General features: G+C 46.6%; 2 protein-coding genes across 8 annotated transcripts in view; one reads left to right on the top strand and one right to left on the bottom strand.

Annotated features, from left to right (window-relative positions):
• The first annotated feature begins 1,329 nt into the window (after positions 1-1,329).
• Positions 1,330-8,486, top strand: Cnp (2',3'-cyclic nucleotide 3' phosphodiesterase). 2 transcript variants are annotated; one of them, XM_027947234.2, is made up of 4 exons: positions 1,330-1,465; positions 2,693-3,362; positions 5,484-5,623; positions 6,942-8,486. In XM_027947234.2, the coding sequence occupies exons 1-4, from the start codon at positions 1,463-1,465 to the stop codon at positions 7,386-7,388; spliced, it is 1,260 nt and encodes a 419-aa protein (XP_027803035.1). In that variant the 5' UTR covers positions 1,330-1,462; the 3' UTR covers positions 7,389-8,486. The 2 variants fall into 2 exon arrangements, with proteins under 2 accessions (XP_027803035.1, XP_027803036.1); XM_027947235.2 differs by lacking the exon at positions 1,330-1,465 and adding an exon at positions 1,556-1,650.
• A 1,173-nt stretch (positions 8,487-9,659) lies between these two features.
• Positions 9,660-20,235, bottom strand: part of Dnajc7 (DnaJ heat shock protein family (Hsp40) member C7) — a 33,724-nt gene continuing 23,148 nt past the window's right edge. For all 6 annotated transcript variants that reach the window (XM_071603992.1, XM_027947233.2, XM_071603993.1 and 3 more), the window contains 8 exons: positions 19,589-19,742; positions 18,681-18,845; positions 16,974-17,065; positions 13,528-13,601; positions 12,830-12,976; positions 12,467-12,619; positions 10,538-10,600; positions 9,660-10,002 (listed from right to left, as the gene is read on the bottom strand). In XM_071603992.1, the coding sequence (XP_071460093.1) occupies positions 9,965-10,002; positions 10,538-10,600; positions 12,467-12,619; positions 12,830-12,976; positions 13,528-13,601; positions 16,974-17,065; positions 18,681-18,845; positions 19,589-19,742 (886 nt within the window). In that variant the 3' untranslated portion in view covers positions 9,660-9,964. The remainder of the gene's footprint in view (positions 10,003-10,537; positions 10,601-12,466; positions 12,620-12,829; positions 12,977-13,527; positions 13,602-16,973; positions 17,066-18,680; positions 18,846-19,588; positions 19,743-20,235) is intronic.

Genomic DNA, 20,235 nt, shown 5'->3' with positions numbered 1-20,235 from the left:
AGGACTATGTTCAGGAAATGTGAGGTGGTTGCAAAATTTACCGCAGTGACCAAAAACTAGACAATGTCTTTTTTTTTTCCATTTAAAAAAATTTTTTGAGGGGGGATAGCAGAGGATAGGAAAGGCAGCAGAATACAACAGACACTAGTATGGCAATATGTAAAACAGTGGATGTGTAACTGATGTGTTTCTGCAATCTGTATATGGGGTATAAATGGGAGTTCATAACCCACTTGAATCAAAGTGTGAAATATGATATATCAAGAACTATGTAATGTTTTGAACAACCAACAATAAAAATTAAAAATAAATAAATAAATAAATAAAATAAAATAAATTTTTATGGGCTGGGGTTATGGCTCAGTGGTAGAGTGCTCGCCTAGCATGTGCAAGGACCTGGATTTGATCCTCAACACCACATAAAAATAAATAAAATAAAGATATTGTGCCCAGGGCTGGGGATGTGGCTCAAGTGGTAGCACGCTCGCCTGGCATGTGTGCGGCCCGGGTTCGATCCTCAACACCACATACAAACAAAGATGTTGTGTCCGCCGAAAACTAAAAAATAAATATTAAAAAATTCTCTCTCTCTCTGTCTCTTCTCTTCTCTCTCTCTCTCTCTCTCTCTCTCTCTCTCTCTTTAAAAAAAAAAAGATATTGTGCCCAGCCAAAAAATAAATATTTTTTAAAAATTATATCTATTTTTATGTGGTGCTGATGATCGAACCCAGTGCCTCACACATGCTAGGTAAAGGCTCTACCACTGAGCTACAGCCCCAGCTCCCCACTTAAAATTTTTATTATGATTGATTGCGGTGCTGGAGATGGAACCCAAGGCTTCCTGTATACTAGTCAAGTAGCTCTACCATTAAGCTACACCCCAACCGCACAGATCAAGTTTTAAAGAACTGTTGCAAAAATCAATGAATAAATGCAAAGGCGCACGATAAATATCAAATTTTAAAGACAGGATCCTATTCTGCAGTTTAGACCCTATCTCTCTCACTGAATCCTAATCCCATGGGGCTGCTGGGGAAAGGTGATTAGGACCCTAGTACAAGAATTAATCATTAATGGGGGCTGAGGACGTAGCTCAGTGATAGAGCATGCACCAGGCCCTGGGTTCACATCCCAGCAAAAGAAAATGAAAGAAAGAAAGAGAAGAATTAATCCTTAACATGTTTAAGCAGAAGAGGCCGATGGGTGGCTCCCGGGGGCGCAGGTGCAGCCCCGGTGTGCAGCTGCGCGAGGCAGGGCCTGGAGCTCCTTCCCGGCGCGGAGGGTGGTTTGAGTTTCGATTAGCGGCGCCTGCGCAGAGGGTCGGCCGCAGCCCCGCCCCCGGGCTATGTAAAGCGGCCGGGCCTGGGGTGGGTCACCGCGAGACGCCGTGTCCCTCGCGCAGGCGGGTGGCTCCGGAGAGCTAGTGCCTGCAAAGGCGGGACGGAGGCGCCCCCCACTCATCATGGTGAGCTGACGTGTGGACGGGAGAGAGGGCCGGGCCGGGCGCGGGGGGGGGGGGGGGGGGGAGGGTGGTATCGTAACGGAAAGCGAGAGTATTTGAGGATTCTTGGGAGGATGTGCTATGCAAATGAGGACTCGAAGTTCCGGAGTTGAGTTCCAGCTTTCTGGTGACTCCAGGGCAGCCCGAAGGTAGGAGGAAGCTTGGGGGAACGCGCACGCCCATGGAGAAGGGAAACGGTGATATTTAGGAGGAAAGAATTTGGGAAAGGCCCCAACTGCTGCTTCCCGGGGACACCCAGCTGGAGGGTGGACCTGGGTCTGGGTTAGAGGATCCACGAGCCCCAAGATTGCGGCAGTACCCTTCTGATGGAATAGTAGGCCACCTAATCTCTCAGGATGCAGATGGGAGGCAAAGCCAGTGCGGAGAAGATATTTACAGTAAAAACTGTTAGTCACTTGTTGCTTTTAGCAAACAGGAAAAGAAGAGGCTCAGAGAGGTGCTGCTGGCACACAGCAAAATGGAGGGCAGAGCTAGATCCTGAACACAGGTGTCTTGTGCCTCCTAGTCCTAGAGCAGGCACAAAGACCTCGACTTTGTAGGGGGCCTGCGAGAGGGCAGAGGAGGAGATGGTAGGCGGTGAATGAGGCCCTTTGTCCAGTGCTTTCCTGCCCTGCCCCCCACTAGCCCTCTGTGGGACCATTGTCCCCCCATACCAGACAAGAGAGTATTATCTGTTGCTGCCATTGTTGGGGGAAGGGAGGCGGTCTTTGGGTGACCCTCCTCCACCCCCACACTCTTTTTTTGCACACACACAGCCAGGGCAGCTGTGTCTTTGCCCAGACAGAGTCCCCAGCCTCCAAAGGGAACATCCTTAAGAGGTGCCAGGAATATAAAAGTTAGGGCCAGGCCTGGAAGCACAGGCCCCGGCCTCCCCTGCATGCACTTCCACCAAGTGTCCCTTTCAGAGAGGCAGCAGTGGATGATCCTTGAGGCCAGGAGAATAAGAGGTTAGGGAGCGTCAGACAGGCTCCCTCTTGTGCCACACAGACCTAAAGGGAGAAAAAGGCCACCACTGGTCTGCCTGGGGAAGGCACCCACCACCCAAGGGTGCTTCAAGTCAGGCCCAGAGATTCCTGAGCTGGGGCTTCTCTCTAGACCTAGGCTAGAGACAAGGGGCTGCTGGGCTGGCTGCAGGAGACCTGGGCTGACATCCCTTCCCTCCTTACACAGAACAGAAGCATCTCCCGAAAGAGCCACACATTCCTGCCCAAGATCTTCTTTCGAAAGATGTCATCCTCCGGGGCCAAGGACAAGCCCGAGCTGCAGTTTCCCTTCCTTCAGGATGAGGATACGGTGGCCGCACTGCACGAGTGCAAGACGCTCTTCATCCTGCGAGGGCTGCCAGGGAGTGGCAAGTCCACGCTGTCCCGGGTCATTGTGGATAAATACCACGATGGCACCAAGATGGTGTCTGCCGATGCCTACAAGATCACGCCTGGTGCCCGCGGAGCCTTCTCCGAGGAGTACAAGCGGCTGGACGAGGACCTGGCTGCCTACTGCCGCCGAAACATCAGAGTGCTCGTGCTAGACGACACCAACCACGAGCCAGAGCGCCTGGAGCAGCTCTTTGAATTGGCCGACCAGTACCAGTACCAGGTGGTGCTGGTGGAGCCCAAGACGGCGTGGCGGCTGGACTGTACCCAGCTCAAAGAGAAGAACCAGTGGCAGCTGTCGGCCGATGATCTGAAGAAGCTGAAGCCTGGGCTGGAGAAGGACTTCCTGCCACTCTACTTCGGCTGGTTCCTGACCAGTAAGAGTTCTGAGATCCTCCGAAAAGTTGGCCAGGTCTTCCTGGAGGAGCTGGGGAACCACAAGGCCTTCAAGAAGGAGCTGCGACACTGTAGGTGGCATGGGGGACAGAGGCGGGGAGGCAGGGATGCTCAACTCCGCGCAGATCTCCTTGTTCATAAGCCCCACTCAGAGGGTCGGGTGAGATGGGGAAGGCAGATGGAAGCTGCCCTGGACCAGCCAGAAGCAAGTGGGCACTTAACAGAGTAGCTTGGGTGGGAACAGAAGTAGAACAGGGCAACCCCTCTTGGGTCCCCTGTTGCCCTGCAGGAGTTCTGTTTCTGTTCACACTTGAAAAAAATCCTATTCTTACAAACACACACGCACACACATACATCACACACACACACACACACAGTAGATGCAGGGTGAAAATACGGTGGGAGGCACTGTCCAGAGCACCTTTCCTCTGTTTCCCCCAGTCCCTCTCTCCCAGCCTGGATCTGGACACAGCCCCTGTCTTGGATGTAGGTTTTAACAGGAAATACCGTCATGTAATGTAACCTGAGAGAGAGAATCTGGTTCAGGGTTGTCAAATTCGTTTTTAACAGCAGAACCATGTTCCAAAACAAGATTTTACATGGAATCCTAAGCTGCAAAAAAAAATTATAACTAGGACTGTTATGACTTACCTGTCCACATCATCCAGGGTCACCTTGTGCACCCCAAACCTCTGTGACATCTTATGGCTCCAGAGAACCAAGTCTCACACCTAGTCCCAAATCCTTTGCTTTCCAGATGGAAGAGAAACAGGCCCAGAAGGGATATGGGATTTGTTACCTGGAGCCCTGGACCTTGGCCACGCCAGCAGGGTTCTGTCCTCGCAAGGGCTCTCAGGTCTAGTGATAGGGTAGGTTTGGGATAGGAAAGGGTCTAAGTGGGCCTCATTCTTCTTCAGTGGCCTACTAGGGCTGTGTCACCCAATAATCTATCTGTGACTTTAAACCAATTCTGATACAACCTTCGCCTCAATTTTAGATCCTCTGTATGCTTGAAATAACCTGTTTCTTTACTTAGCCCTTACTGATCAGAGGTGGGTGCTCAGTGTCTGTGTTGGGTTCTCAAAGAACTTTATTCTGGGCTCCTAAAGCTTGGATCCTGTCAGGAAACATGCCTGCACTAGCCCTGGCAAGAGTTGGCCTTGTTCCCTGGAGGAGCTTCAGGGAGAACCAGGAGAGGCAGGGCTGAGGTCCTGCTTGGGCATGGCTGTGGCTTGAAGCTGCTGGTACTATAAAAACTGGAATGCTTTTCTGTCCAGGATTTGGCAAAAGAAATGTCATGATCAGGGAATAAGACCTGCTCTCAGAATAGAGGTCTTTACCCCCATGGAGGGTGACAGTGCCCACAGGGATTAACCTCTAGGAACCAGCAGGCTAAAGGTCATGACTCTGAGGATAGCCACAAAGCTTGGAGTCTGGAAATGAACTCACCCTTCGTGGTGTCTGCCAGCCATGTTATCCTGCTATACCCAGGGACCCTTCCTGCCCTAGCCCCTTTGCAAAGTCTCCTCCCAACCAGCCCGCAGGGTGTGCTGTTATGGGCACCAAATAACTGCTCTATAAGTGAGCCCCTGGGTGAAATGGGGTCCTACTGTTACTCAGGGTCCTGAGGAAATTGGGGTGTATGGTGACCCTCATCATTGTGGTGGACTGATAGAGGAGGGTCAACCTCTTGGCCCAGGCCCAGTGGCTCGCAGCGGCAGATGTTTGTGTCTACTCTGGCCCTCTCCAGTGTACCATAGTGTTCCTAACCCTCTTTTTTCCCCACCCCATTTTTCATGGCTTTCCCCTGCTAGGCGTGCTGTTGGTGGATCTGCGTTCTTTGGCCTGTGCTGCTTTCCCTGAGTTTTAGATGCCTTATTTTGGGGAGGAAGAGATGTAAAGCTCTGCGTGGTATAAAAAGAGGGAATTTAAACACTGTTTTTCTTCTTGTGGTGCCAGGGGTCAAACCCAGGGCATTACTCATGTGGCAAGTGCTGTACCACACTGAGCCACATCCCCAGCCCTTAAGTACTTTTTATAGCTCTAAAGTTAGCATGACTTTGACCAACTCAAGAATGAATGAATTGTAGTGGACTGTTAGACTTTATGCGGAATGGAGCTTTGTCCCCCGGGCCTCCCTGGTGGGTGTTGGTATGCTCTGCTGCCCTGACTACTCCCTCTCTGTCCGGCAGTTATCTCGGGGGATGAGCACAAAGAGAAGATCGATCTGATCACCTACTTTGGGAAGAGACCCCCTGGCGTGCTGCACTGCACAACCAAGTTCTGTCAATACGGAAAGGCCGCAGGGGCCGAGGACTACGGTCAGCAGGATGTGAGTTTTCCCCAGGGGGACAGGGCTGCAGTGTGACCAGGCAGGGAGTAGACCCAGACAGCAGCTAGAGAAAAATGGCCTCCCCTCCTTCAGTTCTCTGTTCCTAAGCTTAGTCTGTAGACCTCAGGTACCAGTTCTTAAGAGCTCGCCTGTGCATTTGTCCCTGAGGCCTACCCATGAGTCTTTTCCTTCTGTGGATTCATGGGGAACCCATGTTAAGTCCTAATGGCTAAGAGTCCTGTGTCCCAGGTAGCCTGGTGCACTGAGGCTCTTGTCTACGTCTGAGGCCTGGCCTTGCCCCAGAGAGAGAGAGAATGGCTTAGCGTGGTAAAGTTCATTGGCTTAGGAGTACTAGATCCTTCACCACCACACAGATAGCACTGTACACCCACAGCCAGATACGGTGATCCTGAAACACCAGATGTGTCACCCAGATCTGCACAACTTGGTTCCCCATTTCCTCTACTGTCACCCTCTCTGTCAGACCTTCCCTGATCCCTGTTCTTCTCCCGCTTCCCTGCCCAGACTAACATAACTATTTTATATGTTTGCTTTCTGGTGTCTTCTTACTCAGATGGCAGCTGGGGGCCAGGAGTTCTTAATTTTGTTCACCCCTGTGTTTCCAGAACCCTAGCATAGTTAACTGAATAGCATAGAATGACTGAATATATAAGTTATCACTACCATATCTAACCATTTGTTCATTCAGCCTTATTTATTAAGCACCTATTACATGCCAGACAGTGTTGGAACAGAGGCTTGTGAGCAAATTAGATTTTATGGTCAGGTCAGATGGATGAAATGAAGTTTCTTAAAGAAATCAGATATACTCTGATGTATAGTAGGTGGAAACCACAGTACACAGAACAGATTTTGATCACTGCCCCATGGTGTAGCCTAAGCCTAGACAGAGGCGAATTGGAAGAGCAATGGCACGTTCTGTGCACCTGGACCCTGGCTCTGCACCTGGTCACTCCTTTAGTCCTCACATTAACCCTGAGGTATCTTCTAGTATTATGTGGTTTACAGGTGGATAAACTGAGAGGCTCAACAGCTCCCTCAAAGCCCTGAAACTGGTGAGCAGGGACAAGGTCTGCACACCAGTCTGGTTCTACCCCTGCTCTCCTGCCTCTGAGCACCTTGTGGTTGTCAGCCTGCACCCTGCTTGCCACACGCTGCAGCTGCACACATCTGTGGCAGATATGCAGACCTCCACTCAGCTGTGATCACATCTGCTAAGCTGACCTTCCCTCCAGGAGTAACCCACCCTTGGTCAGCTGTCCCTCTAGCTTGGGCTCCTCTTTCTCACTCTCCCTAGGTGGTGAAGAAATCTTACGGCAAGGCCTTCACATTAACCATCTCTGCCCTCTTTGTGACACCCAAGACGGCTGGGGCCCGGGTGGAGTTGAGTGAGCAGGAGCTGCTGTTGTGGCCAGATGACGTGGACAAGCTGTCCTCTGACAACCTGCCCCGGGGGAGCCGCGCTCATATCACCCTTGGCTGTGCGGCCGACGTGGAGGCCGTGCAGACCGGCATTGACCTCTTAGAGATTGTACGGCAGGAGAAGGGGGGCAGCCGTGGTGAGGAGGTGGGTGAGCTTACCCGGGGCAAACTCTACTCCTTGGGCAGTGGGCGCTGGATGCTAAGTCTGGCCAAGAAGATGGAGGTCAAGGCCATCTTCACAGGATACTACGGGAAGGGTAAACCTGTGCCCACTCATGGCAGCCGGAAGGGGGGCGCCTTGCAGTCCTGCATCATCATCTGAGGGTTTGTGCCACAATATGCTCCTCACTCTTTAGAAGGGAGGGGGAGGAGAGGGCTACATGTGCTCCATGTGGTAAGATTTTTTTTTTTACTCAAAGTTAACTTACATATAACTTTTTAAAAAACTTGTAAAATAACTGCCTCTCCTTTGCTGTCTGCCCTCTTCCCCTCTAACACACCAAGTCTCAACACAAGGTGGGTGGATTGACACCATTCAGGAATCTGGATCAAAGCTGATAAGGCTGGAGCCAGTCAGAACCCCACCTTGCCCCACCTCCAGGAACTGGCAAGCCCTGCCCCCAGCCCAGGCCCTGCTAACAAAGGACCAAAGGCAGTGGGGCTGTAGTCTGGGGCCCATTGCCACAGGAGGGAGGATCCCCGGGCTTTTTTCTTTTTTTCTTTTAATAAAAGCAAGTGAACAGGAATTTTATTTAAAAGGTGGCTCAGAACTTGCAGCACAGCACCTGGGAGGCATAAGAGTGCCCTGGGCCCCTGGGTTTTGATCCCATTTCTTAATCATTGTAACCCCTGGGATTATTTGCCAGGGTAGAAAAAGGGGTTTACCTCCCACCTTTGGTCCTAAGTCCCTGTCTCCTTTACCCTATAACTAGGTAACAGTTTGATAACTGATTCAGTAGCAGCCGCCACCTCCCAGCCTGCCTCCTGGTCCCACCCCAGGAAGGGGTTGAGTTGGCTGTCCTTCCCAGTGGTGTGGCTCTGCTGCATAGCCAAGGAGATAGATAGAGGCCAGAGACACAGCAGGGGAGAGCTCCAGCCTTGCTGGGCCCAGTCCATCTTGCCTCCCTGGTGCCTCTGGAGGCCTTTGAGCCTTCTCTAAAGGAGGCTACTGGGTACCAAGAGCCAATGGAGGGGACCTCTAGTTGGCCAGGCAAACCCCACCTGCTGCCTCTGAGGGGTTTTAACACTGCTCCATGGGCTCTGGTTCCTGGAGTGCCTTCCACTGCCCTCTGCTCAATAACAGGACCTTGCTAATCAGGTTGTCACTCAACAGAGTATTTTGGATTTAAGTTACTATCCGGGTTTTGCCCAGCCTCGTCAACTTGTAAGACTGATAATGAAATAAATCATGTTAATCCTAGCTGTGTGCAGTCTCTCTCACCCTTCTATGCCCAGCTCAGTCTTTCCTGCATCCAGGGCTGGGTATATTAGGACTGGCTTTGTCCCACAGCTTGGGGCCATCGGTCCTGTCTCCCCGCTGCTGGCTGGGCACAGCTGTGGTAAGGCTGGGCAACTGAACAGTGTTGGCTTTCATGAGGAGGCAGAAAGGAGAGAGGCTGGCCTCAGACTCGTACAGAACGTGGGGGTTGACCAGGAGAGATGTGGAGCACAAAAGCTCTTGTCCTCCATTAACTAGGGCATCAGGCCCACAGGTGTCCCAAGACCAGTCTGATCAGATCTCTCTGCAAGAGCCAATGTTCCTAGTATGGGTTTTCCCCAGTTCTCTAGGAGAGTCCACCTTCAAGTCACTGCTACTTTAAAACACAAGGGATGATTTAACACTCAGTAGTCTCCTACAGCTTAGTTCATGGGAAACTTCGCAGGCCTAACTCAGCCATCACTTCACTACTGCCCCATGCACCAAAGGGGGTAAAGGCAGAGCTTAGAAAAGAAATCAAGTCTTTTCTCTGGCTCAAGGCCTCTCCCTGGCCATTGAGACTATCAGAGCACCAAAAATAAGCTTCAGTCAAGCCTCTCATGTTTGCCTAGAACTCCTGAGGCTTCTCACCTCAACAGGAAGCTGGACTGAACAGTGCGACACATACTGCTGCTTCTCCTCAGCCTGTGTTCACACCAGAAAGGGGACCAATGCAGAAGGCCAAGGGCAGTTGTTAATGGTATTTCCAACCATGTGAGTCTAACGCCAGAGATGAGGCCTGGGAGTTGCCTGACCCACTTGAGAGTCTGGAGGTTAGGAGGCAGGTTTTATTCTCATCTCCATGTCTAAGAAGAACTGAGAGCGCCTGTGTGAACCACATGACCCAGGTTAACACCACCTACACTCCTGTGTTCTAGACATACACAGCTTCTAGTGACTTCTGGCCATCTCATTATAAGATGAGCATGCATTCTGAACTCACTTCCCCATAACCACCACTAGGCAGAACCCAGCAGCACCATCTGCTACCAGGCTTGGGGTACCCAAGCCCTTATGTCAGCTTGCAGGACCTCAAGTCTGTGTCAAGGTCAGTTCCACGCTGGTGGCTCAGCTATGGCCTATAGGCTGTGGAGGGACATAAAGCAGCTGCCAAAGCAAAGGGCCAGAAAGGGTCAAAACATTTTATTTTCTTCTTTTTTTTTTCCTTTTTTAATAAAGTTAAACAGTACAACAAAAATTCACAAGCTGCCTCCCTGTCCACACCCCGCCTCCCTCCCCTCCCCAATCTTGGGCGTTGGCTCCCTTTCCTTCACCACACTCACAGACACAGGCATCCAACTGAGAAAACGAAACTGCTCTAAGTACACAGAGACTTGATGAAGGAAGGAGGTGAATTGTGTCCACATTCGAGGTTGAACTGAGTGAGTCTGCATTTTCTGGGTTCTGGTGGTTGCCCTTCATTAGCCAAACTGAAAGAAGAAATTCCCTGGACCAGAGGCTGAAAGGGAAAAGAAGGGCTTGTTAGTTAGCTCTGTGGACTTTCTAGGGAAGATCACTTCTCTGATAATGGAAAAAGTCTTCAAGGGTTGCTTCAAACTCAAACAAAGAAACTCTAAGAATTTAAAATCGCCCAGCCCCAGGGTGCCAGAGGAACATGTGAATGCATTTTCTTTATGTACATGCAGTGCTGGGGATGGAATACAGGGCCTCACCACCAATGCCAGGCAAATGCCCTGCCACTGAGTCACACCCCATTTGTGAGCCCATTTTATGCATATAGTTTCTGAACACCTCTACTCTTGCAGTGAAGCCTTGGTACAAGGCAACTTCCTCTCTGATCCTGCAGAGATGTGTTGCTAATAGTCCCAAGGAAAGATGTGTCTGAGAACCAATCTCTCTCCCTCAGCAACACCTGTGTGGATAGACGACCTGCAGGATTCAACTGCCCCCACTCTTGGGCACCTCTGATCCAAAGAGCTGCCTAATTGCTGGCTTGTAAACTGGGAACTTCTGAGGGCAGCAGGCATACCCACCTTCAAAGCTGAAGCCCCCAGGACCTCCAAAGAATGCCTTGAAGATATTGTTTGCATCAAAATCTGGCAAGAAACATAGAAGGGACAAAATGGGGAAAAATTAGAAGGATCTGAAAAGGAACTTATGACCCTGAGCACAGGTCTCCAAGTCATACTTTTAAAGTATCATTTCCTTCCTTTCCCAACACCTCAGCCTAAAGATTGGCAAATCTGCCCACCCCATGCAAAACATAGTGCCTGTTCTTGCTCCAAGGACATGTTCCCATCCCCTTCCAAGTGAGATTCAGAGGGAAAGCTTTCTCTGCCTCAACCTACTCCACAGGCAGTCTCGTTGAGCAACTTAAGATGCCATTTGCACTTAACACAGCCCCCTACAATGCTAGGGCTGCTACTGAAAGGGCTAAAATGTATCACTTCAATGCTATCCAAATAAATTTAAGAGCAAGATCTGTGACACCCTCCTCTATACCGGGTGTCCTGGCTCAGTGAATGGTCCCCTGAGTCATCTATAGCAAAGTCACTCTCAATTTACATCCTTTCCATCTCCCAAACACAGCTGATCAGCAACCAACTCCTGCTGAGTCTGCTACCATCTGCCATTTGTGCTCTCCATACCTTTACTACTTACACGTCTTCCTTCAATCTCTATCCTCCTTCACCCCCCTCCTCACTACCACCACATGTAAATTTCTAGAGCCTAAATCTAGCCCACAGTACTTCTAATTAAAAGCTTTCAATAGTTTTTTTTTTTTTAAGCTGTCAATGTATCTTTATATGCTGTGCTAAGAATCAAAGCCAGTGCCTCACGCATGCTAGGCAAGTGCTCTACCACTGAGCCACAATCCCAGCCCTACTTCAATGGCTGTCTTTTTTTTTTTTTTTTTAATATTTATTTTTTAATTGTAGTTGGACACAATACCTTTATTTTATTTAATTATTTATTTTTAATGTACTGAGGATCGATCCCAGAGCTTGCACATGTAAGGCGAGTGCTCTGCTGCTGAGCCACAACCCCACTACTTCAATAGCTTTTGACTGCTTAGATCCTCTCAACTTCAGGGCAGAGCAACATGTTTATTACTGGTAAACAGCAACACACACACACACCAACCTTGACTTGAGAGGATTCAGGATTATCTACATAGCATCATCATTCTGATTTTAAATTACAATAGACTTTCTTAATGGAAGACAAAGAGCTGGTAGCACAGAATGTGGTCTGTGTGCTATGGGCAGTTCAGTACCACTGTTATCTCTGATCAAGCCCTTCAGTCACACTGACAAAAGCTGTACTTTTCTTCATGCTAAGTCTTTTTTGGGAATTAAGATCTGAGGGTTTACAGGAATGTATGACACACACAAATAACAGCACATACTTTGCAGTGGGGTGGGGGGGAGATAACATTCGGCTATTCCTTACTGCATATAACCCTTGTAGCCTTCTGAGATCTGATCCAGCTACTTGCTGCTCTTACACTCACTGCCTGTCTCTAGTACCCTATCCTTACATCCTCCAGACCAAGCCCCTTACAGATCCCTGAAGGGGTCACTTTCTATACTTCCAAGCCTTTCCTTGCTAGTGCTCACCACCCCCTTAGAGCCCACCCTGCACCCTGTGAACTGCTGTACTTGATTGCTTTTGTTTGAGTCTATGTTTATTATTCTGCTTAGACTAAGGATCAGATTAGGCCCAGGATCCATCCATTTGTGACCTCCTAGACAGTGGGTTCCTAGCATTAGAGAACCAACCTAATTCATCTGCAGGGCTCAACACAGTGCCTGAAACATAGGTACTCATCAAGGGAAGACTGACAAATTACTGTGTTGTCATGAACTGATTACATATAGACTCTCCCTCTGGAGCATCTTTAGAAAGCTGTCAACGTTCCACAGGTGTTAGATGCATCCCAGATGCCCCAATCAACTCACCACCCATATTCATGCCCTCTTCATCCAGGTCCTGTCCACTGTCATAACGAGTTTTTTTCTTGGGATCAGAAAGGATGGTAAAGGCCTCTCCAACTTCCTTGAACTTCTTCTCCTCTTCTTTCTGAACCTCGGCACTGGCTCCACTGTGCCGATCTAAAAGGAACAAAACTCAGATGAAATTAAAGTCTCAAGAAAACAAAGTTTAAAAGAAAAGACCACTTCATCATTTCTGATTTTGGACTCTGGTTCTGGAACCCCCTTATTTCTACTGAAGACCCTCTCAAAGTGCCCCCAGGACGGAGCAAGGTTGTGTGCCTGCCTGTAGGGTTCTTCCCAGCATGCCCCTCTCCCACAAGCTCTAACCTGGATGGTGCATCAAGGCCCGTTTCCGATATGCTTTCTTGATCTCATCCTCAGAGGCATTCTTGTCCACTCCCAGAATCTTGTAGTAATCTTTCCTCTTACTCTTCTTCAGTTCCAGTTGTGCATTTTTTAGGAGCTGTTTGTGTTCTAAAGGGAGACATGTGGCATCAATAGACAAATGTGATTCTGGTTTCCCTTTCCAGGTCCCAGCCCAGCTGCCTTAGAAATAGAAGACTTAATTATACCAGGGGTTTTAGGATGTTTTCTTTTGGAAACTAAGAAAAATCTCAAACTGGGCTAGGGTAGTGGCTCAGTGGTAGAGTGCTCGCCTAGCAAGCAAGAAGCACTGGGTTCGATCCTCAGCACACATAAATGTAAAATAAAGATATTGTGTCTACCTAAAACTAAAAAATAAATATTAAAAAAAAGAAAAAGAGAAATCTCAAACTTAGGTTCCTCACAATAGCTTCACCACACAGAAAAAGAAGTGAAAGTGACAAGGAAGGGTTGGGACCAAAACATAAGTGCCCAAGCCCCCAACCAGGAAGGACCTCTGTTCACTTCCTCCTGGTGGAGGTTAAAATAAGCTCCACATACACCCCCTGAGGCAGGAATCAAACAGCCTTGTGTCTGTGTTTTAGGGCCTATAAATAAGACCACATAGTTGACAAAGAAACAAATGCTCTGTACCAGGTTACCTTTTGTTTTCTCCGTCTGATACACTTTTTCATAGTCCCGCACTGCTTCTTCATACTGCTCTGTGTCCATGTAACTGAGAAGGAAGTACAGGGCAATAGTGCTCAGACATAGATAGCAATAGTCTCTAGGGGAAAAGGCATGGCTCAAGCAAGAGACACACACTTTGGCAAGATACTTCATGAAACAGAGAGTCCTTAATCTAAAAAAAAAAAAATTAGCTATCAGTTCCTCAGAGAAAAAATTGAGAGGCCTCATGGCACTTGCACCCAACCAGCAAAGTGATGCTCTGCTCTGAGTGGAGAGTAATCAAGGGGAAAAGGTCCTCATGACACAGAGCCACCCAAGAGGCAGATGGATTGCTGTAGGAAAGGCAAGGAGAAGGCCCAGTTGATTACTCAGAGCTAAAACACACATGAGAAAGTATCCAAGTGAGGAAAAAAAGAATATGAAAGAGCTTTGAAATCTTCGTGCCATAAACATGCAGGGCTAGCTCTGATCCAGGGCAGAAGTGGGATTAGTGAGCCACTAGTAGGATCAAGTCCAAGGTGATAGCTGCTGGCAAATGCTTCCATAACACCAGTCAATCTGAGAGATGGAAGTCAAGTGACAGAAAAGGAAACTCTAAACACAAGTTTGCTTCTACTTCAATAGCACACAAGAAAAGAAGGGCCTCCGGGCCTCGATGGAATGAATCTAACTTAATAGGCAGATTGCCAGCTCTTTTATCTTTTCCATGGAAGCAAGTGGCATTTTCCATGTCCTGATAAGGTCACCAGCACCAAGACTCGCCTCTCAATCTAACAGACTGTGGCAGTTGTTCCAGAGACACACCAGCAGCTGGGCATAGGGAAGAAATCATGCAGTGCAATTTGTGCTGCTCGACAAGAGACATGTACTACTACTACCCAAGCACTTGCAATCACGGAAGACCTCCACTCGCCTTGGAGGCCAGGGCAGGGAACCTCATAACAACATGGCTGGCCAAAAGAGCTCAACATCTTAGGCATCTCTGATTTTCAGGAAACATCTTGATTCAAGACCTTAAAAAATCAAAGCCATGCTAAGTATGTTGGCACACACCAATGATCTCAGTTACTCAGGAGGCTGAAACCCTAAGCAACTTAGTGAGCTCCTGTCTCAAAATTAAAAATAAAAAGGCTGAGGATATACCTCAGTGGCAGAGCACTCTGGATTCAATCCTCAGTCCTATATACAAACTATCAAACAAAAACAACAAACGCCCAATGATTGGCGAAAACGGTATAAATGCTACTTAAAGAGCTCAGAGAAACAATTTGCAGAATGAAGTGTAATATAATTTGAAATAAAAGTAAAAGAAAACTGAGAACTGACAGTCTTGGGTGTAGAGTACTCTGACAAATAAGTAACCCTGATGACCTTTTTAGGCCCAGACATAATATATTGAACAGTCATACTACAGTGATTTACATTTTATGTCACACTTTTAAAAATTCAATAATAACCTCATATTTAAAGTTTTTTAAATGTGGGGAAAAAGTAGAAAAGTAAATAAGCCTTTAGTGGAAAAGAGAGAACTCTCACTTATGATCAGGTATGTAGCAAACATCTAGCATCTCCCCAACTTAAGGGTAAACTGAGACAGAATGGGATAATGGTTAGGCCTCTGGTAAAGTTTTAGCCTGAGCTAATTTTAGTTTTGCCCAAACAATCCCAGCTGATGGAGGGGTTTGCTGTCAAGCAGCAACTGTGCCAATAGTGCATGCTCTCCCCAAGGTAAAATCTCAAAGGCAAAGCCACTCCAAGGACAGTTCTACCTCAAAGATAAGGAGCTATCTGATCAAAGTGATACCCGATTTCTTATTATTGTATGTATACATACAAAGAAAAAAATAATCCTTCATTTCATTCTCTAACAAATCAAGAATTCACCGCTCTCCTTCCATTCCCTATTCAAACACTGTAAAGCACTACCTTGGGTCAATACAGAGTCAACTATCCATCCAACCCCTTCCCACTAGATATTCTCCTTTTCTTTTTCACTATTTTACATTAAAATGCAGTGAACAACTTCCTGTATAAAGAATTTTGTGTCTGTTAAAACAACTCTTTTGTTGGGTCAAAGGACACTTTTTGTCTGCCACCAGAATGCAGAAGATGCAATGAGGCTGGTTTTTACAGTCTCTAAGTCCATGGAATTACAGACTTTTGGACTTAGTCATCCACTTAAAAATTCATTAACACCCACCCCCCCCCACACACACAAGTGGCATCAGTTTTCTTATTTTAAGTGCAACAATTTTGGGAAAATGAAAGGGAGGTAGTCTGCAAGGCATCCTGTACCAGTGACGACAAGGGGAAGTTAAAATAGTGACTCATGAGGCATCACAACAGCACCTGTTCTTTGGATCTGACAGTTTATAATAAGGAATGGAGTAGGTGTTGGAAGACTGGCATAAAACAAAAATGTCTCCCTTTAGACTCTTTAAAGACAGAAATTCTTCTCTGCTTAGGGAATAATATGATGCAAGAAAAAATGATTTTATTTATTTATTTGGTCCTGGGGATTGAACCCAGGGGCACTTAACCACTGAGCGACACCCCCAGTTCTTTTTACTTTTTGAGACAGGGTCTCGCTAAGTTGCTGAAGTTGGCCTTGAACTTATGATCCTCTTGCCTCAGCCTCCCAAGTTGCTGGGATTAACAGGCATGTACCACCATACCCAGGCAGACGAAATAATTTCTGAGAGGTTTATCCTAGCCTCTGGTGGGTTCACAACAAGATGCAGAAGAAAGCCAGAAAGCACCCAGCCTCTGGGACAAATGAGGGCACTGGACCTGGCAGGCATAATCTAGGTTCATAAATCACCTTGTCAGGGAGTCCTCTCTGCTTAAAACACCCAGCAGACTACCCATCAAGGATATTTCAAAAGGAGGTTCCTTATACTGCTGAGAGACTGAGCCAGATTAAGCCCCTTTCAACCCTAAGATTATTTTCCCTCAACCAGAACAAACAGGGTAAATACAATCTTCAACTGTCTCTGAGAGATACTTTTATTCCTCTCTTCCAAGCACCACACATTCATTTCAACAAAACATTTAATGGGTGAGCACCTATGTGCCAAGCACTGTGCTAAGTTAGAGCAAAAGTGTACAATACAAAATAAACTCTCCAAAGGAAATGGATTTAAACTTTTAACAAAAAGGAATTTGGGTCAGGCATCAGAAGAAACTTACTGACCGTGAGGGGCGTTAGACACAGGCATGGGAGACTGAGGGAGCTTGTGCAATCTCCTCCGCTGGAGGTCTATAAAGATAGTCTAGGGCTGGAACAATCCCACCTAGAGGCAGGGGGAAGGACCAAATGACCTCACAACATCCCCGGGTCTGCTTCATCATCCACAATGCAATGCCCCTGGTAGGCCAGGGGCAACTCCCTCTTCCCCCACCCTCCAGAAGCACTTACCACTGAGCTCTTCTCAAGTAGGCTTTTATATATGTGTCATCGAGCTTCACTGCATGTGTGCAGTCTTCTATTGCATCATCTAGTTTCCTAAGCTTCAGGAGAGAGAGAGCAGTCATACTTCACATCTTTGGTGACCAAGGGAGCCCAAAAGCTGTGAGCATGGCTTAAAAATTCTAACAGTACAACTCAATGCCAGACCCCTAACTGTCACAGTAGGTCTTGTTTGTGAATAAGTATTCTTTTTTTTTTTAGAGAGAATTTTTTTAATATTAATTTTCCAGTTATCGGCGGTCACAACATCTTTTTTTTTTTTTGTATGTGGTGCTGAGGATTGAACCCGGGCCGCACGCATGCCACGCGAGCGCGCTACCACTTGAGCCCATCCCCAGCCCGAATAAGTATTCTTGGTCACTGAAAAAGCCATTATTTCAGAAGGTTAAGGATACCAAATTTGGAATTGGTTTCATTACTATGTGATGCAAACCAAGTAGTCATCTGAAATGATAAACCACCTCTACCACTCCACATCAGTATCCAACCAAAACATGGAATACAGGAGGGATGGTTCCTGCCCTCCACTTTTTCAGAGGCCAATAGAAAAAAGAGGGAATGACTGTGTTTTTTTTTTTTTGTTGTTGTTGTTGTTTTGGTGGTACTGGGGATAGAACCCAGGGGCACCGAGTTACATCCCCAGCCCCTCCTTTTTTTGATATTGGAGATTGAACCCAGAGGTGCTTAATCACTGAGTGATTAATCCCCAACCAGTTTTACTTTTTGAGACAGGGTCTTGGTAAGTTGCTTAGGGTCTCACTAAATTGCTCAGGCTGGCTTTGAACTTGGAATCCTCCTGCCCCGGCCTCCTGTGTCACTGAGATTACAGGCGTATGCCATGCCACTGCACCCAGCTATGACTACAGTTTAAAATTTTTTTTTTAGTTATCAATGGACCTTTATTTTATCTATCTATCTATCTATCTATCTATCTATCTATCTATGGTGCTGGGAATCAAACCTAGTGCCTCACATGCCAGGGAAGTGCTCTACCTCTGAGCCACAACCCCATCCCCCTATGACTGCAATTTTAAACTACTAGAAGTCTGCCAAGAGCAAGACGCCTACTTATGCTATAAAGGGCCTCAGGAATACTCAGGTCATTTTCAATCATACATGGTTACCAGAGTCACAGTACAGGAAAAATCTACTACTTCATACTCCCATTTCCTCCAAATCATTCCTAAAAAAATAAATGATCTCTTGCTTAAGCAAAAAGAAGCAGTAATACTTGCTTAAAATTATCCCAAACCCCTAGCCATTCTCTTCCTGAAGGAAAGATACCTTGAGAAAGAACAGGTGGGAATATCCTCCCAAACTGTTTTTAAAGTACCTCTAAATTCGACTGAAAAGATAAAAGCTTGCCTTTCCTAACAAGCTGAGATACTTTTCCAAAACACCCTTCCCTCTTTCAGCTGGTTTACCCTTATTGGGCAGATTTCCTAAGATCTCTTTGATAGCCCTTAAAAATATCTCCAGGGGCTGGGGTTGTGGCTCAGCAGTAGAGTGCTTGCCTAGCACGTGCGAGGCCCTGAGTTCAATCCTCAGCACCACATATAAATAAATAAGAAATAAAGGTATTATGCCCAACTACAACTAAAAAATAAATATTTATATATATCTTCATATGTCCCAAGACCTAGACCAAGTACTTACCTTGGAATTAACCGTACCCCGATTACAGTAGAGTTTAGCATTTGTTTTTATATTGTTGGGGTCTATCCCGAGGGCTTCTGTGTACAGTTCATATGCTAGCTTGTAATTTCCTTCCTTAAATGCTTTATTTCCATCTTCTTTCTTTGCTTTGAGTGCTTTCGCATTCTAGAGATGAACAAGGCGAGGTCAGTTCACAGCCAGAAAACCTCTGATCACTGCACAGTGAGGACAGAATCTAGTCTCAATTTTTGGATCCCAGGGTTTAGCATCCCACAACAGCCCCTACGGCTACCGCTTAGACTACTTGTTGCTCACTGGTGCTTCCAGTACAATGCACAAGGTAAACCAAGATTTGAAAAACACCACTAGTGAGAACTGTTGCCCAGGTTTAAATTTCCCAGAGTAAGAGTTACTAATTAAAAAAAAAAAAAAAAAAGAATTATTTTTTCATGGGGTACCGGGGATTGAACCCAGGGGCACTCAACCATTGAGCCACATCCCCAGCCCTATACTATATTTTATTTAGACACAAGGTCTCACTGAGTTGCTTAGTGCCTCACTTTTTGCTGAGGCTGACTTTGAACTCATGATCCTCCTGCCTCGGCTTCCTGAGCCACTGGGATTACAGGCATGCGCCACCACGCCTGCCAAGAATTACTAACTTCTTTATTAAGGAGAAAAGGAACAAAACAAAACTAAACTTGTTAAAAGGATCTGACCCATATAATCAAACTTACCTTTAAGTAAATAAAAGTAGTCCTGAAATAATTTCTATGAAAAGATCAAGCATCCTTATAAAGCAGTAAGAGGGGCTATCACATTCCTTGTGATTTAAACATCTACTCCAACCATCTAAAAAGTGAAAGGAAGTTTTCTTTCCCATCCAGATTAGCATGCCTAGAACTTACTCTGCAAGCAATGCAAGCCTTCTCATGGTCAGGAGCCATCCTGAGAGCCTGTACAAAAAACTGAACCGCCTTCTCAATACAATCTTCATAATAAAGGCAAAGACCCCGTACATACAGAGCATCTGCATTGGTGGAATCCATTCGTAAAATGTCACTGCAAAAGCCAGAAAGAGTCACGTTTAGCTGTGGTTTGGAATATCCTGACCATTTACTACAATTTGTGGCCATTTTTTTCCTTATCACATATCTATTATTAATCGTATTAAAATGTAAAGTTGTTATTATCGAACTGGAAATATTTTTTATATTTATATTTTGTAGTTGGACACAATAACTTTATTCTATTTATTTATTTATTTGGTGCTGAGGATCAAACACAGGGCCTTGCACATGCGAGGCGAGCGCTCTACCACTGAGCTACAACCTCAGCCCTTGAACTGGAAATATTTTAATGTGAGGAACAAAGTCTGGTGGTCCATTTTCAAAATAGAGTATTCAGCCTTAAGTGGATTCAATTGTAGCCATTTTAATTATAGTCCTTCCCTTTGCCTGCCCTAATTTTAAAATTAGCCAATTGTGTAGACTGTATCCCTGAGACCTCCAATCAAGATGAAGAGCAGCCCTGTATTAGGTATATAAATAGGTGG

The sequence above is a fragment of the Marmota flaviventris genome, chromosome 17, assembly GCF_047511675.1.
Source record: "Marmota flaviventris isolate mMarFla1 chromosome 17, mMarFla1.hap1, whole genome shotgun sequence".
Lineage (NCBI taxonomy): Eukaryota > Metazoa > Chordata > Mammalia > Rodentia > Sciuridae > Marmota > Marmota flaviventris.
The sequence above is the reverse complement of the archived record's forward strand: the minus strand, read 5'-3'. Positions and strand labels throughout refer to the sequence as shown.

Bases quoted from the DNA above. Each gene is read 5' to 3' on its own strand.
- Cnp (XM_027947234.2), top strand. The intron at 3,363-5,483 runs GTAGGTGGCATG...TCTGTCCGGCAG, and splicing joins CAAGAAGGAGCTGCGACACT to TTATCTCGGGGGATGAGCAC. The intron at 5,624-6,941 runs GTGAGTTTTCCC...CACTCTCCCTAG, and splicing joins AGGACTACGGTCAGCAGGAT to GTGGTGAAGAAATCTTACGG.